This window comes from Acinonyx jubatus, chromosome C2 (assembly GCF_027475565.1).
Source record: "Acinonyx jubatus isolate Ajub_Pintada_27869175 chromosome C2, VMU_Ajub_asm_v1.0, whole genome shotgun sequence".
Classification (NCBI taxonomy): domain Eukaryota; kingdom Metazoa; phylum Chordata; class Mammalia; order Carnivora; family Felidae; genus Acinonyx; species Acinonyx jubatus.
Window position 1 is genome coordinate 46,960,403 of NC_069384.1, and position 16,725 is coordinate 46,977,127.

Sequence of the window (16,725 nt, forward strand, 5' to 3'; positions counted from 1 at the left end):
GCATATTGCACACCCACACCTCCTTTTCTGGGATTTAGGATGGAATGAGTTTTTCCATTTACTCTAGCCAAATGAACACATATTGTACAATCCCATTTTGCTATGAAGTAAGTCTTTATCAGGAAATTGTACTTCTGTAGGTCTTATCCCCTATGGTGTTTTGCTTATAATAGTAGTTTTCTGGTTATTGTTGTTATTGCTATTATTTATTATTATTATTATTATTATTATTATGCTTTTTCCAAATTTGACTCCAAGACACACACCTAACACACTGCTTTGTGTATGGTATAGGTGCTCTGACAAATTCCCAATGGCAAGTTGTGATCTTTCTGCACAACACATTTCTCTTGGGCTCAAGATAAAGAGGAAGCCTGGGGTAGTGGCACACAGTCTGCACAGTCTAGCCCTAACCTACTCATCCTTGACAGGGACTTAATTCCACAAACTTGTCTTTTCATTCCTTTGTACTTATGGGTGCAATTTTCTGCCTGGAATAAACTTTCCCCTCTTCTCTGCCTGTTAAGAGTGTTACTCAGCCATCAAGCTAAAGCCTCCCTAGGGCTGGGATGCCTTCCCATTCCCTCCATGAACTAATCAATCCATCTATGGGATCTGTGAGCACTCTGTGTATGCTTCAGTTGCAGCCACATTTAATTGCCTCGTGCTACTACTGTTTTCTACTGGGGCCTCAAAGACATGATCTGCATGTTATTCTTCCCGCCCGCCCCCGCCCCCCCCCCCCCCCACCGTTCTAAGTGTCATGCATAGTGTTAGGTTAAATGGATGTTAGTGAGTGAATGAATGGATGACAGATAACCCCTTTTTTCTTTTTTCTCATATAGAACAAAAATACTCTTTCTCCTCCCCCCCCCCCCCCCGACAGATAATCATTTGCCTTTGATCATTTCCCCTTGGGATATACCCAGATGCCTATTTCTAAGTCCCTATCCTTTGGTTCCTGAGTATGAGCTGGCATTAAAGGATCTTCCTTTATAAAGTTTTAAGAAATTAGCTAACCTATATCTCATGAGAAACATCCATTATCATTAATAGTTTTATCTTTCTTATGGCTGAACAAACTGAAAGGATACAACTTGACAGAGATTGTGTTGAATCTCTAGATCAATTTGGCAGATATTATTACCATTTGTACAATATTAAGTGTTTTGATCCATAAACATGGGATGTCTTGCCATTTATTAGGTCTTCTTTAATTTCTGTCAACGTTGTTTTGTAGGTTCCAAAGTGCAAGTCTTAAGCTTCTTTCGTTTAATTTATTCCCAACTGTTTTTTTTCTTTTTGCTGCTATTATAAATGGAATTGTTTTCTTTTTTTTTTTAATGTTTTTATTTATTTTTGAGAGAGAGAGAGAGTGCAAACTGGGGAGGGGCAGAGAGAGAGAGGGAGACACAGAATCTGAAGCAGGCTCCAGGCTCTGAGCTGTCAGCACAGAGCTCAATGCAGGGCTTGAACTCAGGAACCATGAGATCATGACCTAAGCCGAAGTCGGACGCTTAACCGACTGAGCCACCCAGGCACCCCAGTGGAATTGTTTTCTTAATTTAATTTTTTGTTTGCTCATTGCTACTGTATAGAAATACCAATGATTTTGGTATATTGATCTTGTATACTGCAGCTATACTGAGCTTATTTATTAGTTTTAGTAGTTTCTTAGGATCCAGTTATTATCATTAGTATTATCATTGTATTAGTTTAATTTCCAAAGCAAAAGATATGTGGAGATTGTTTATCTTTCCTAAAAGGCAAAGCATTAATTTTATTTTGTAGGATTGTACGTTAGCTATTTTATCTGTGCCTGGATCAAAGTTTTGTGATGATTTCATGTGCTACTTTAAATATTTATATCTTCTATCTTAATTTGATATTTTGAAGACAAACTTTATTTCATCTATTAACTACATTAGCATATCAAAATTACTATCTGTTGAGATCTATAGTCTTACTATAAAATTTAGAGTAGTTTAAAAAAGAAAAAAGTTATCTAAATAATTTTCTCTGAAAGAAGAAAGTGGCCGTAGATGGACAGTAACTGGCAGGTTCATAATAATATACCCTTTATTTTGCTTTATTTCTGATTCTCTAGAAAATATCTGGTGGCAATATGGAGTTCATGGATGATGTCTTGTTCACCTCAATGGCAGTACCCTGTCCAAAATAAGCATCATCCCTTGTTTGGGGAAACATAAAGAAAGCATATGTCCTCTTTGCTTTTAGAATTGTGCTACTTTGATTCCTCAGGGGTCATTATGTTCACTTCATCAAGCGACTGCTGCAGATAAGTATAAATTTCATTTGAACTGCAGGAACTGCTGCTCTTGGATCAAATCCCTGCTTCTGCTGCTTTTACAGCCCTGTTCTGCTAAGAGATCTGCAGGCCTCTGAGGAAGGTGCTAACAAGTACATGGGTGGGATCTATAAACCTGACTCTGGAAGTGTCTCAGTGCTGTCCGCCTCCTCCCATCGCCACTACAGTCACTACAGTCTTCTGTGATGTCTTCAGGGTCTGCATAAAGACTTTCTTCCTTGTGGGTTTTCGTTCCTCATTATGCAAAGAGCAAAAAACATAAAGTTACCAATGGCTAACTTATTTCTGAAAGAAAATTGGAATTAAGAGTCATCTGAAGTCGTTGAGAGCCAATTCCCTGAACAATGTTTAATAGTTTAAAAAAATATATATATATGTAATCTAAAGCCTATAAATGGGGCCTGGCTAAATGAACTGCATCTATAAAATGAAATAATATGCAGCCACTTAAAAAAAAGGTAGAAAGAATATAGTATGGTCTCTTTCATGAATTGCTGATGTAGGCTTACAATGATTTTTTTAGAAAAATGCACAGGAAGCTGTTAACTGTGGATTACTTTGGGGAGTAGGAAGTGAAATGAAAGGAAAGTTTAAATTTTCATTTTATACTTTTCTGTTCATTTAAATTTTCTGTTTTCAAGTGTTATTATTTGTTCACTTTTTTTTTTTTTTAGTTATTTCAAACACTTATATAAAAGTAGAGATCATAGGATAATAAACCCCCATGTGTTCCTCATGCAGCTTCAATAATTATCAACTCTTAGCCAGTCTTGTTTCTTCTGTACCACCCTGCTGAAGGGTAGCAGAATATACCACTCCAAAATATTGCCTCTTTGGCATAAGGATTATTTTGAGTTAATTATTTTGAGAAACAGCAGATGCAGAAGTTCTGAAAACAAGAGTAGAGTTAACCTTTTGTAAGAGAAATTTACATTTATGGAGGAACTCTATTTGTAAGGGTATCTCCCTCTCAGTACCAGCAAGAGAAGGATGAGTAAATCACAAGAGAATCTTATCAATGGAGAAGGCTCCAACTTCTGGTAACTTCCCATAACTAGCTGCCCCTCCCCCATCCCACCTGTCTTTCTTTTTTAGCTGATGATGGTATTTAAGGTGCTAGCTTAAGTCCTCTTGCAAAGTTACTCATTTTCCCTGGGTATTTCCCATGTATATACATGAGGTATACATGTTAATAAACTTCAGTTTTGTTTTTCTCTTTTTAATCTATCTTTCATTACAGGGGTCTCAGCCAAGAACGCAGAAGGATAGAGGGGAAATTACTTTTTCCTCCCCTTCACTATGCTCCCCACTACATACACTATTCTGAAGCAAATTCCAAACATTCTATCATTTCTTTTAAAAATATTTTCAGACTGTATTTCTGAAAGATAAGGATTTTTTAAAATATACATCACAACACCATTAATACATATTAGAAATAATTCCTTCATATTGTGAAATATTACAGTGTTCACATTTTCCTGTTTTTCTCCACCCCTTTCTATAGTGTCTTCAAATCAAGATTCAAATAAGATCTTGCATTGCACTTTATGGAAATGCCTAAATTTCTTTTAACTTAGAAATTTCCCCTTGGTATTTTACCCTTGCACATTATTCACATTATTTATTAATGGAACTAGGTCACTTCTTACATGGAATTCTCACAGTATTGATTTTGCTGGTTACACCCCATGTTGTCATTTTATTGTGTTGTTTTTTTTAATATATATATTTACATACATTTGTATATATATATATTTGATTTTGAAGAAATTTAATGTTTCTGTATTCATTCAGCAATGTAGAAAAGGTGGAAGGAAGTTCATATCTTTGGATCAATATAAAAACATTTAGAAGCACAAAGAGGAATAACTTTTCTATTCTTGCCATCAAAGAGTAAGGGACTTTTAGGGAGAGGTCTCCACTAAAACCAACAGCTCCTTTGAAGTCCCTATAGCTGCTACTACCAATTACAGTGCTCATGTTAGTGACTATGCTTGAAGAGAGTTATACATTTACTTATCCTGTAAATACCAACTGGGCATTCTCTGTGAGGTGCTAGGGCTACAGAGATAAACAAAACAAGGTGTGTCTGCTCTTGTGGAGCTTACATACAAGTGTGTGAGTGTGGAAGAGAAGTGGGGAAGAGAAGACAAACAAGAAGCCATGATAAACAGGCTTGTTCATCTCGTCTGCACTTCCTAGTATTGTGTCCAGTGCTTATCCTCTTATTCAGTACACATCTTCTGTTACAGGGTCCAAAGAATATCTGTCCTCTTTGCTCATCACACATATCCTGTTCTTCAGAGCTGGACTTCACCAGTCTGGCTTCTCCATTTCTGGATCAGCTGTGTTGTAGGGCCTGTTTCCTCTTTACTGGTGATACTGAAATGATTATTCTGACTAGATGGACTTGCCCCTCACAGGTTTTCAAAATCTCCACCATTCTCTATTGCAAAGGTCCAGCCTGCTCCTCTCATTTACCTTACCCTGCTGGCCCCTGAAGGCATTTGAGGTTGAAGGCTGCCCCTGCCTTGCCCTTTTATGTTTCAGATATATTTTAGATGAAAATAATTATTAGTGAATGTAGCATCTATAAGGAAGTCTGAATGGGCTACCATCAATTTAATAAAAGCAGAATTTGAGCATTATTTCTGAAATATTTTGGAGTAAGGATTCATCTGAATTATCTGTTTGTATGTTTGTACTTCCCTCACATCCTCATCTTTGATATATATCTGAAGCACAAAGAAACTTACCAACTTTTTTTGGATCCTTTGCATGGTTTGGTGGGTTATGAGGACTAAGCCATGGTGCAAGAAAAGTTTGTTATGAAACCACAAATCTCCTTGGATTCCTGAGGTTTCTTTCTGGAGCTGAAAGTGGGAACTCAGTGACTGTGCTGCATGTTTCCCTAACAAACACAATAAAATCTGTCTGAAAAAATACAGGCCTATTTAAAGGAGATAGGGAAGCATGTATCAGGATTAAACTCTTCCAGTTTAGAATTCACTTCCTGCCATCCAGAGGTTTTTTGGGATGAAGTTTTATCTGATTTGCTCTGCTTTGTTATTATTGAGGCATGACTCACTTAGAATTCAACACACATGAACATTAAGGAGTGATTTTTTTTTCTTCTAACATTTTTGTTATTCTGTGCCTCTTACTTTGTTTATTGATAAAAATTTTAGCCTTCAAAGTAGTGGTGAGAATAAGCCACTGAATTCTTCTGCATGAAGAAGCCACGGGAGTTCTCCATCTGTGTCTCCGCAAATAAACACATAAAAAGACCATTCATTTAATCTAAATCTGTCCTAACAGCTCAGTGCAATCGTGTTTGAGAGTATGGCTATAGAACAACTGGTATGTTCTTGAGGAGATGTTTAGCTTGAGTTTTGATTAGTCAACAAATCTATTTAGAAAAGGAGTAATTTGACATAAAGCAAATGACAGATGTGCTCCACAGGGAAATGTTTGTTTTCTTTTTAATTACCATTTATATTGAGTCCTCACTGTTGACACCACTGGTAAATATTCAATTTTGAGATCTCTGATATCTTTGAAGGATATGTTCACTAACTAGTGTTGTGGCAGCCACATGTGATTCTCTTTTTCCTGTATTTTTCCTTTAGTATATGTATTCCAGTGTTTATTATGGCATCACATGCCTTGAGTGTCATTGTTACTCAAAACAAAACAAAAAAAAATGCATGATATAAAGTGACAAAAGTGTAAATTGGAAATTACTTATTTTTAAGAAAACACATACTCATCCTCCTAAATTCTGCTAACGTGTTTGTTCTGAAACATCTTCCGAAGATATACAAATTACCAGTTTTCCAGGCATCTCAGATATTTTAAGCTGCTACTGGGAAATTCATTGAAATAAATGGGAAAATTCTGTGGGCATAAATGTATGTGCACGATAAATAGGAAACGTGAGGAAGTGAGAATTGACAAGTAGAAATTGAGTTAGATTAGAAAAATTGGTTTGAAATTATCACACACTCCAAATCAACTGAATTTTTAGAGGCAGAATTTGACAAAGTGAATTTTAGATTCTGCGGTGTTAAACAAATCAAAATTGTCAGGACCATGTAAGGCACGTGCTATAAGTATAATAAACTATTGTTGAGTCTGTCATGTGGTGAGAAAGGTGAGCTAGCATCCTGGATTTGGACTCTAATTGGTATGGGATTGTATGGAGAGAGGAGGGTTCAGACCTTTTAGAGAAGAAACAGAAGCAGTCTTTGGAAGATCAATGATGCTAGGCCATCAGAATCTGAATTTGATAGGGAAGAGGAAATATAGTGAAATTACATTGACAACAGCAAAATACTCTTTCAAGAAAATGTTAGGATTATGTTTTTAATGATATGTTAGATTTTTTTTTTTCTTCAGAAATAACACATCTCTAAAATAAAAGCCCAACCCAAGTCAGTGGGAAAGTCTGAATCATGTTACTAACATCCACTTTACATACTTTTTAACATCATATCATGTTTAAAATGAGGTCAGATTCAAGATTAGTCCCAGGCAAAATTATAAAGTAAGAAATGGGTACTTTCCTTCATTGCTAGTAATAGTATAAATAATCTATTTGTAGAGCACAAATTAGCTACAGTTTTTAAAATCCTTAAACGGTTCATAACTTTTGACCCACATCTAAGGATTTATTGTTCTAAAGCTACAATTACGAAGGTGTAAGAATTAATTGGAGTATGAGGCTGCTCATCATCATAGTGTTCCTTATATTAGTGAAAAAGTGGAAGGGATCTAAATGTCCACAATAGGGAATTTGTTAAATAAATTATATCTGTATGATACATTAGAATTCATACTCTTAAAAATTATGGTATAGAGGAGGAGTTGGTGATTTAGGAGAATGTTCATGATGTTTTTCTGAGTGAATAGAAATAGGATACAAAAACTATACAAAGTACAAATTGAGAAAGTTAAAATCCCCTTTTAGGATCATTTCTTTCACTTCTCCATGCTCTGGACCCTACAGGAGGAACTGTGAACAAAACAAAACAAATGTAGGCCCCCTAGTGTGATAGTGGAAATATCTGATTTTTCACAATCATTTTAGGCCAAAAGATGTGATTAGTGTGGAGATCTTATGACATTGGCAGACCAGAGGAGCCATGGAATCTTTTAGTGCACTTAAAAACTGCCATGTTGTATGATTCTTAATTTTGCATACGTGGTAGGCTGTGCTCTTTATAATACTGTTGCATTAATGTTTCTGTTTTTTCTAAGTAAAATGATTTCCAAAAGGGGGAAATAGGTCTCCATGGTTTAAAAGAAAAAAAAAAAATCATTGAGCACTATAGTGCTCAGCTCAGTGTTACATTGTTAGATCATTAGGACGTTTAGCAATACCCCTACTCTGAAGGAAATAAGATATAACCAGCCCTAGAGAATGATCCTCCTTTGTGCCTTCTCTATATTCTCTGTTGTCATCATACCTGCAACACATTGCACTTGTTTTTATATCTGTCTCTTCTATACCGAAGGGTATGCCCCCTTGAAAGCTCCTGTTCATCATCACATCCTTACCACCCAGTACAGGGTCTAATTAAATGCCTTCCTGGCAATCCAAAAAATGCCCAGTGTGGCACTGAGTATATAAATAAAATACTTTAAAGAAAGGCAAATCTGAAGAAAGGTGCTAATGCTTAATGAGTGCTTCCTGTGTGTTAGACACCATACTTAACACTTTATATGCATTTTATAGTTTAGCAATTGCAAGAACCTCTGAGATCCGTATCATTTTTCAATGGATGGTGAAACTGAGATTAAATAGATTAAGTACTTAGTTCAAGGTCAAATAGCTAGTGAGAAGATGGGACCATGGCTCAGATTTGTTATCCTAGCTCCAGAGTCTATATTTTTTTAACTCCTAATACCTTTTTTGTGCAGTGATGTTTACTTCTAATTTACTCATCATTTATGCCAGGCATCTGCATCCTCATAGCTGGCCAAAACTCTTTGGCTTTATCCTCTCATGAGAGAATAATATTACTTGCCTGGAAAATTTACCTGCAAGTTGCAAATTCAAGATACAGTTTCATTCTAATGTTCCACCTTACTTTCCATTTATGAGGCAAAACTTCTATTTTGACATGGTGTAATGACTCTTCTTTCTCTTTGTATTTTATAGTCAGATGGAACAGAAGTTTAAGGTTGCCACATTCAGTCTTTGGCTTCCTGTTCTAAAGCGCTCTTAAACTAGTAACTGTAAGCCAGGAGGATGTGTTTATCCAGTGCTTACTGTAAGTCCTCCATTCTCCTAGGGCTGTGCTGGCTGTTAGATAATTATAGTTCTTAGTATTCTTTTTGTCTGACCTTCCATATTGTTGCAACAGTAATGTCAGTACCACAGAATGAACCCTTGAATCTTCTTTGAATCATTTACAGATTATTTGCGAGCGTCTTGTCTTTTGAACTATGTTATTATTATGTCTTAAATTTCTTCTGGACCTCCCACAACACCAACCATAAAACTCGAGTATATAGCAATGATTCTAGGGAGAACAGCACCAAATATGTTATCAGGAGAGCTAGCTTCTGGTCTGGCACTACTACTATTTAGCAACAAGATTTTGTGCTTTCTTAGCTAGGACTTGATGGGCCTCACTTTTCTCAATTCAAAAATCAAAAGGTTGGTCTTGATAAGTCTTTTCTAGCTTAAATTCGGGATTCAGAGACCTTTGTAGGGTTTTTTTGCAGTTATTTGATTTGTCAATTCTTTGTAGCAGCATTCACAGGAATAGAAAGGTCATAAATTGACCTGGATTTACAAAGATGATGCTAAGTTCAGTTTTGAATATGTGACATTTGAGAAGTGATAGGGTGTACCTACATATAGATATCCTTTAAGAATGGAAATACATGGGTGGCTGGTTGGTTCAGCTGGTTGAGCATCCGACTTCAGCTCAGGTCATGATCTTACAGGTCATGGGTTTGAGCCCCACTTCAGGCTCTGTGCTGGCAACTCAGAGCCTGGAGCTTGCTTTGGATTCTGTGTCTCCCTCTCTCTCTCTGCTCCTCCCAGCTCATGCTCTGTCTCTCTTTCTCTCTGTCTCAAAAATAAATAAACATTAAAAATTTTTTTTTAAAAGAATGGAAATACAGACTTGGATTTGAAGTTGGTAGAGGTACTATCATTCTCACTGACCTCTTTCGATAGTGTGACAGTCATAGACTTAAGGTACAAAATACTTATAACAGTCACATAACCACAGATTTTTAGATCTGAAAGAGACATACATATCATATGGCCTGTCCTGTTTGTCCTATATACAAGTTGGAGAAATGGAATTTGCCCAGACTTACATAGTAGTTACAGATCTAGTCTGCAGACCAGAGTCCCCTATCTCCAGGTTCCTGGTTCATCCCTTACTGTGTTTGTTAAGTTTCTACTTTGACTGCTTTTTAACATCTGTAATATTTTTTTGTGAGCAAAATTCAGTAATCATTATATGTCCAAGTACACACCCAACATTATTTGTTAAAATTTGGTGTAGCTTTCTGGGAAAGAAAAGCAATCAAAATACAGTGTCATTACTGTATCTGAATTTTGATCTCTGTAATGAAATGGTGTTATATGAAAAACACTGAATTGTGCAGTTAAAAGGCATAATTTTGTGGCATATATTGAGAGCCAAGTTATGGTATACAGTCCTAAATTGTTTTTGGTACCTTCATGAGGTAATTAATCTCGCATCCCTACCTACCCAGATCCTATGTTAGGTCTGGTGTATATGAACAGTAGGCTGATCACATTGTGATTTTCTATAGAGTTATGATACTGAAATAAATGTTTGTGTCGGGTCTCCATTTTGTTCTGACAAAAGAACTGGATACCCATGACAAAGGTCAAATGGAGATCTGGCATCTGTTTCACTACTTGCAAGACATAGTCTCAAGAATATGTAATACATATAACTCCTTGCCAGAAAACTGAAAGGAAATGATTGCATTTGAGTACAATGTATTCTGCAACAATACTTTAGTGTGCATGAAATTTAAAACTGCTGGCTTTCTAAATATGATTTTTTAAAAGTAGATTTAGTTTATTTTTTAAAGCATACCCATTGTGTCATACTTTATGGGATAGTCTTAAAAGGCGAGATTTAAGACCAAAGAAACTAAAAAACCTAACGGCAATGATTGCAAGATACTGAATTTTCCAGTAAAGTACTCTAGTGTAATGTGTTTGTTGGTTTCTCCTGAATGTTCTGTTTTCACGAGCATTTCATGTTATCATGTCATTTTATCATAATGGTGCCTTTTTTCCCTACCCATCATGATCTCATAGTGCCTTAGAATCATCAGTATCAAGTCGTAAAGTCTTCAATAGTGTCTCGGTTTCATACATACACAAATTAGTCAGGGTTTTATATAGGTAGAGACCGCATCTACCTCCTTCACCGAGTATCTTCCACAGGACCTGGCCTGTATGTAACAGACATTTAATTAATTGTTGTTTTGGGTTATTTTTTTGTTTTTGAGTGAATAAATGAATGAATGGCATGCAGCCCTAACTAGCTAACTAGTTTAATTTTTAAAAAATGTATAAATTAATATACTCATGCATTTATATATATTTGAGGAAGTATCCAAAGCCTCTGAAAGGAAGATTTGATGTTTTTGACAACAGCCTTTAAAAGTAGTCAAATTCAGGGACACCTGGCTGGCTCACTTGGAGGATTATGTGATTCTTGATCTTGGGGTCCTGAGTTCGAGTCCCATGTTGGGTGTAGAGATTACTTAAATAAATAAACTTTTAAAAAGTACTCAAATACCCTCAGTTAACAGGAAAGTCAATATGGCTCAGCTTTTTATTCACTTGTCTGATGCCAATCTGCAAAACAGGTCTGTCATAGTAGAGAAGGGTTGATGATGGAAATTTTTCTTTATAAAGTTCCCTCAGCCAAAGGAGAGGTAGAAGTGCTTTGTTCTTTACTAAAACCCGAACATCAAAAGACTTAGCCCAAAGTATGGTCGAGGGAGCAACCCTTGAGGCTGGGTCCCTGATGACTTTCCTTCAAAGGCCTCTCTGCCCACTGAGCCACTATTCTATCTAGTAACATTGGGCAGGACAGGAACAAGAAGTTAATTCTACCTGTAACTCCTTTCTATGTGGCTTTTGAGAAGCTACCATTTGAACTCTTACTTTATAAAGTCATAGTATCAATGCTAACCTATTTGGCCAAGATATTATGAAAAGTAATTTAAGGCTTTAAAAAAAAAATCCATGGTGGAAGCCACATTTTTATACAGACTTGTCATAACAACGTTTGTTTCTCACTTTACTGGTTACTTCAAGGCCCAAAATGCAGTAATACATATGGTTAATATACATGGTTTGTTTTGTGTTCTGAAAAAGTATGCATGGTTTCAAAAAAAAGGGAAAATTTTTTTTTTCTTCACAGCCTTTCCCCCACTGAAACTGAAAAAGGAAAAAGAAATTATGCAAGCTTTTTTGAAGGTGCAGACAAATTTGGCATTTCACTTATGGGAAAATTTTGCAAAACTCTACTGACTAAAAGTGATTTTTGTTTTGGCTTTCCTGTGAAGCCATCCAGAAAGGTCAAAAATTACTGGCATTGCTTTTGTATGAAACATTTCACATAGACTCCACTTGTAATTCAGCCAAGTACATAATTCAGGTCATCGGTGACACACATATCCATACATTGGAGCTGGTCAGTGAACAGAAAGTAGTCATGAAATGTGGATATAATATTACCTTATGGATAGACCAAGTTGTACAGATTACAGCAAAGGAAACTTTGCATTAACATGCTTGGGAAAGGTTTCCTGAGTTGATCCCTGCCCCCACCCTCCCTCAGTGGGAAAGCCAATTGTTTAGTGATTAAGACAAAGACATCACTTGGCAAACATTTTGGCCTAAACTGTGTGATATCAGTCTCCTTTAGGGTTTTCCACATAAAACAAATTCTCCAAAGAAAACACAGAAATTGAACGTAAATTTGAAATCCATTTTTATACCCTTTAAGGTCTCTTTAACTTATCTCAATCATGTATTTCTTAATTTTTATTTTATTTCTAAGTAGATATTATCCAACATTAATAAGTGCTAACCATTCACAGTGGCTTTTTTTGGAGTTTCAATCCAATAGTCCTTTATGGTTATCCTCACCCAGCTCCCTTTTTATGGGGGTTATGATATCTTTCTTTGTTTCTGTGTCCTGAGGGTCACTGATTTGGGAGTGGCTTCCATCACTTTGAGGTAGGAAGTAAACATTACGCTTTGACCCCTTAGGACAAGTTCATCTTGCTTTTGTGAAGAGTGGCTGTGTGCTCAGCGGAAGTACTCTCACTGAAGTTAGAAGGACTCCGTAATGTTGCGCGTGTTTTGTCACTTGTCACTGGGGAATGAAACAAAGGAGTGGTATTTCACTCTTCTGTAAGTCCCTTCTCTGTGTATATTTACCAGAAATTATTAGAGTTCTCCCACTTGCTGTTTTGTTAGGTGGGTTTCATTTAATATGTTGATGCGCATGGCCTTAAAGCAGGTATAAGTCCTGAGACCCACGGTCTCCCTGTTGGAGGCAAGGGAGCAGGGAGCACCAATGCCACAAGAGTGCCAGGATATGGGAGTTGTGTTGTTGGGTGTGCTAAGCAGGGGAAGAATTGTCTGCATATCATGTGAGTTGAAAATAGGTTTAACATTCTCATATCCAAAGAGTTCCATCTGGAAGCTGTTCCTTGGCAAACAGAAATAGGTGAATATTCTCATATCTTCTGGAATGGCTGCTACATAGGGAACAAGAGTCACTCCAGTCACTTTTTCCTATTTTTTGGTAATAGTATATTCACTTTCATTATTCTTTAAGACAGAGAAGCTTTGTGTCTAAGGTTAAAATATATGATCTTTTAAATTCTTCCTCTTAAACCCCTTCTATATATGTAGAAATGGCATTCTTAATATACTGATTCCATGGTGTACAATTTACATTCACCTCACTGTTTTCCTTTTCCTCTAGCACATGGCCTTTATTCCCACTGAATTTTTGTTCCCATTTCTCAGTGTTGTTCTCTTTGCTCTCTTGTGGTTTAAATAATCTTCATCATCTGCCTCCCAAAATTACAGTGTTAAAACTTCTCCTAAGCCTTCCACCAGAATATACTTGAGATACAACAGTGAATTTTAAAACCATACCTCAGACAGCCCTCCACAGTCCTACCCTAAATCTGCATCATCTTGCCTTCTCTGTTAATGTGGGAAGCCCCCTGGGCAGGAGCAAGCAGTGCCTCTATGTTCTATGGCAGACAGAACTTCAACCATGGTCAGTACATTTTCATAAAAATGAAAGATGAAAGGAAGTGTCTGTGTTCAGCAAGTTAGTGCCAAATAAGTGTGGAGGCCAAATGAGGCCACGGGTGCCAAACCACAGGGGTTCGAAATAATATTTAATATAATATTGTCTCATTGAATAACAAATCTCATATTGTAATGTCTGAGTCAAATCTTCCCTTGGTGCCAGACTTCTCCGTACTCCTTTTATCTTTCCCTCAAGATATTTCAAGTTCATAAGGGGCAAGGTAACAAGACCCCCTTCTAGGTAGTGAGTAGGAAACAAACCTGATGAATGTGGAAAGAAGTGAATGGGTGTGAGGGCCATGGATTCTCTGGGAATCTGACCAAGTGTCTACCATGATGTACACTGAAAAGAAATGGAAGTTTGCCATTAACCTAGCTATTGTGTAACTTCATTTACCTAGCTAAAATATGAATTGTAAGTAGTTAGATAAAGTAGCTGAGACTATTAATATTTTAGAATAGAGAGCTCATAAGTAATTATATTTTTCTGTGATTGTTAGAATACAGCATCATGAAGTACACATGGAATAACTAAAGTGAAAGGACAGTTCAGTAAAAACTTGACATTGCAAAGATTGGTTATTTCCTATCTTTGTATTATTAATATAGAGCCTTAATTGTCCTTTCCATTTCAAATGGAGGCTCATACTTTCTAAGGTGGCTCAGAACAGACGGGCAAAATGGATCAAAATAATCTGCCCTTCATATGGTTATAAAATTTTTACCAACCAATCTCCTTTTTTGCAGCCAAACTTCTCAAAATAATAGTTCACACTTTAAGTTTCTACATTCTGATGTCTTATTTATCTGTCAAAGCATTGTGATTTGGCTTCTGCCTTCACTTTATTAAAAGGGCTCATTAAGTTTTCCTGTCTTCCTGGTTGCTAATCCTGGGACATTTTCTTCTCCTTTTTTGTATTATTTGGTGCTATTTGACTGCTCATTCCCCCACTTTTGAACTATCTCCTTCGCCAAAATCCTGCAACAACAAAAACCTGTGCACCATTTCTATATTTTGTACCTTGGTGAATAGCCAGGAGTGTTTCTCAAAACTCCCTATATTTCAGGGCACCTGGGTGGCTCAGTCAATTAAGTCAGACTCTTGATATCAGCTCAGGTCGTGATCTCAACGTGAGATTGAGCCCCACCTGGGGCTCCACGCTGAGCACAGAGCCTGCTTGGGATTCTCTCTCTCCCTCTCTCTCTTCTTCTCCCCCACTATGTGCACGTGCACACACTCTCCCTCTCTCTCTAAATAAATAGGTAAACATTAAAAAAAAAAAAAAACCTCTGTGTATGTCTTCCTCTGCTCTCCAGTCTCATTAGTCATTCATTAGTATTGACTATACGTCATAAATATTTCTTGTTCACACCCTGATGTCTCTAACCCAATAACCATGGGAATATAAATCTTCCCCCAGTCTAAAGTTCTTATCTTTACTCCATATTGCCTCAATGGCTCTTTAAGAAAGCATACCTGATCAACTCATTCTTCTCACAGGTTGTTATTTATGCCTTCTTGCCAACAATATAAAACCCAACTGCTTGTGGCTAGCCTTTGCTTTTCTCATCCTGAAATTACACCTTGTGCTGTAGCCATGTTTCCAGAAAGCTTGAGTTCCCTCACTTTTCATACGATTTTCTTACCTCTATGCTGTGATACTTATTTCTGCCCCTCCCTGGTCTATAGTTTCCATTCTTGTTTACATAGGACTAGACCCCTGTTACCTCCTCTGTGCAGCTTTCACAGGGCACTCCATTGCAGAATTAGGTGTCCAGCATTTATGTTTCCACAGTTTTTATCATAGCTGGTTATTCTTGCATTATATTGAAATTATCTTTAAACATATCCCTTTCCTCACTCTAGACTGTGAGACCTTACAGAGCAGAAGCTGTGTCCTATGCATCTTGTATTCCTGTATCCCTGGTATAAATGCCAACTCCATAGTGAGAGGTTGTAAGAGTTTGTAGAGTGGATCTTTGTCTTGTCCAAAGAGGCCTTACCTTTCACATTCCTGTTCTAGTAAGCTTATGAATTCATCACTCTTCTCCATGTATTCTTTATGTTTTCTCTTTTCTTCCTCCAACTCCAATATGGTTTGCCTGTGAGATTTTTCTGCCATTAAAAGCTGTTCCAGGATTCGTCTATGAGATTCTTTATGTTTTTCCATGACTTTGTCCAACTACAAAAAGAAAATGCATTTATAATGTGTTAACTGTAAATCCTTCATAATACTGCCATCTTTCATTCACTCTTTTAGAAATGTCTAAGTTTTGACTAATTCATTTGGCAATGGGTTTCTGATATTTTTGTTTGGTTTTTATCATTACTGTTGTTAACTGATACTTTTTGATGCATTTCAACACAAATGTAATCTTTTTACTGTCATAGTTTTTTGTTTTTTCTCAGACAGAATAATTGGTGCCTCTGTAGATATCAGGATAATTTACCCAAACCCATTTTCTGACACTTCCTCCTCTCTCTGGAAAAACTTTGTCAGAGGAATGATGTAAAGTAAAGAAATCCTTAGATAATGTTTGATTCTGAAGCAGCCTAGCTGCTCTCCTGCCCCAGCCCTCCCTCCCTTTAGTAGGCCTGTTGGATCCCGTGGTCCATTATTCACTGAATTTTGCTTCAAGGTGTTTACATATTTTAAGAATTCTTGTTAATCAATTCTGTGTTGGTTATGTAGTGTTAATGTGAACAGATGTTAACACCAAGTCCTCTCTGGTTTCTGTGGCCTACTTACAGCTCTGTTATAAAATGATCACCCTATGCCTGATTTATGTGTTTGTCTTCCCTACTAGACTGTGAACTCACTAAACGCAGGGCTTACATTGAATTTTTTAAAAATTCTTAGCATCTACATCAAAAAGAATGAAATCTTTCCATTTGCAACAACATGGATAGATCTAGAAAATATAATGCTAAGCAAAATAAGTTAGTAGGAGAAAGACAAATATGGTATGATTTCACTCATGTGGAATTTAAGAAAAAGAACAAATTTAAAAAAGAAAAAATAAAAAGAGACAAACC

At 36.6% G+C, this 16,725-nt stretch overlaps 2 protein-coding genes across 5 annotated transcripts in view; one reads left to right on the plus strand and one right to left on the minus strand.

The window, feature by feature from the left end:
* CMSS1 (cms1 ribosomal small subunit homolog) overlaps positions 1-16,725 on the plus strand; it is a 376,852-nt gene that overhangs the window by 94,740 nt on the left and 265,387 nt on the right. The gene's annotated exons all lie outside the window — the stretch shown is intronic.
* FILIP1L (filamin A interacting protein 1 like) overlaps positions 1-16,725 on the minus strand; it is a 297,991-nt gene that overhangs the window by 87,812 nt on the left and 193,454 nt on the right. For both annotated transcript variants that reach the window (XM_015065934.3, XM_027077620.2), the window contains exon 4: positions 15,693-15,871. In XM_015065934.3, coding sequence (XP_014921420.2) covers positions 15,693-15,871 — 179 coding nt within the window. The remainder of the gene's footprint in view (positions 1-15,692; positions 15,872-16,725) is intronic.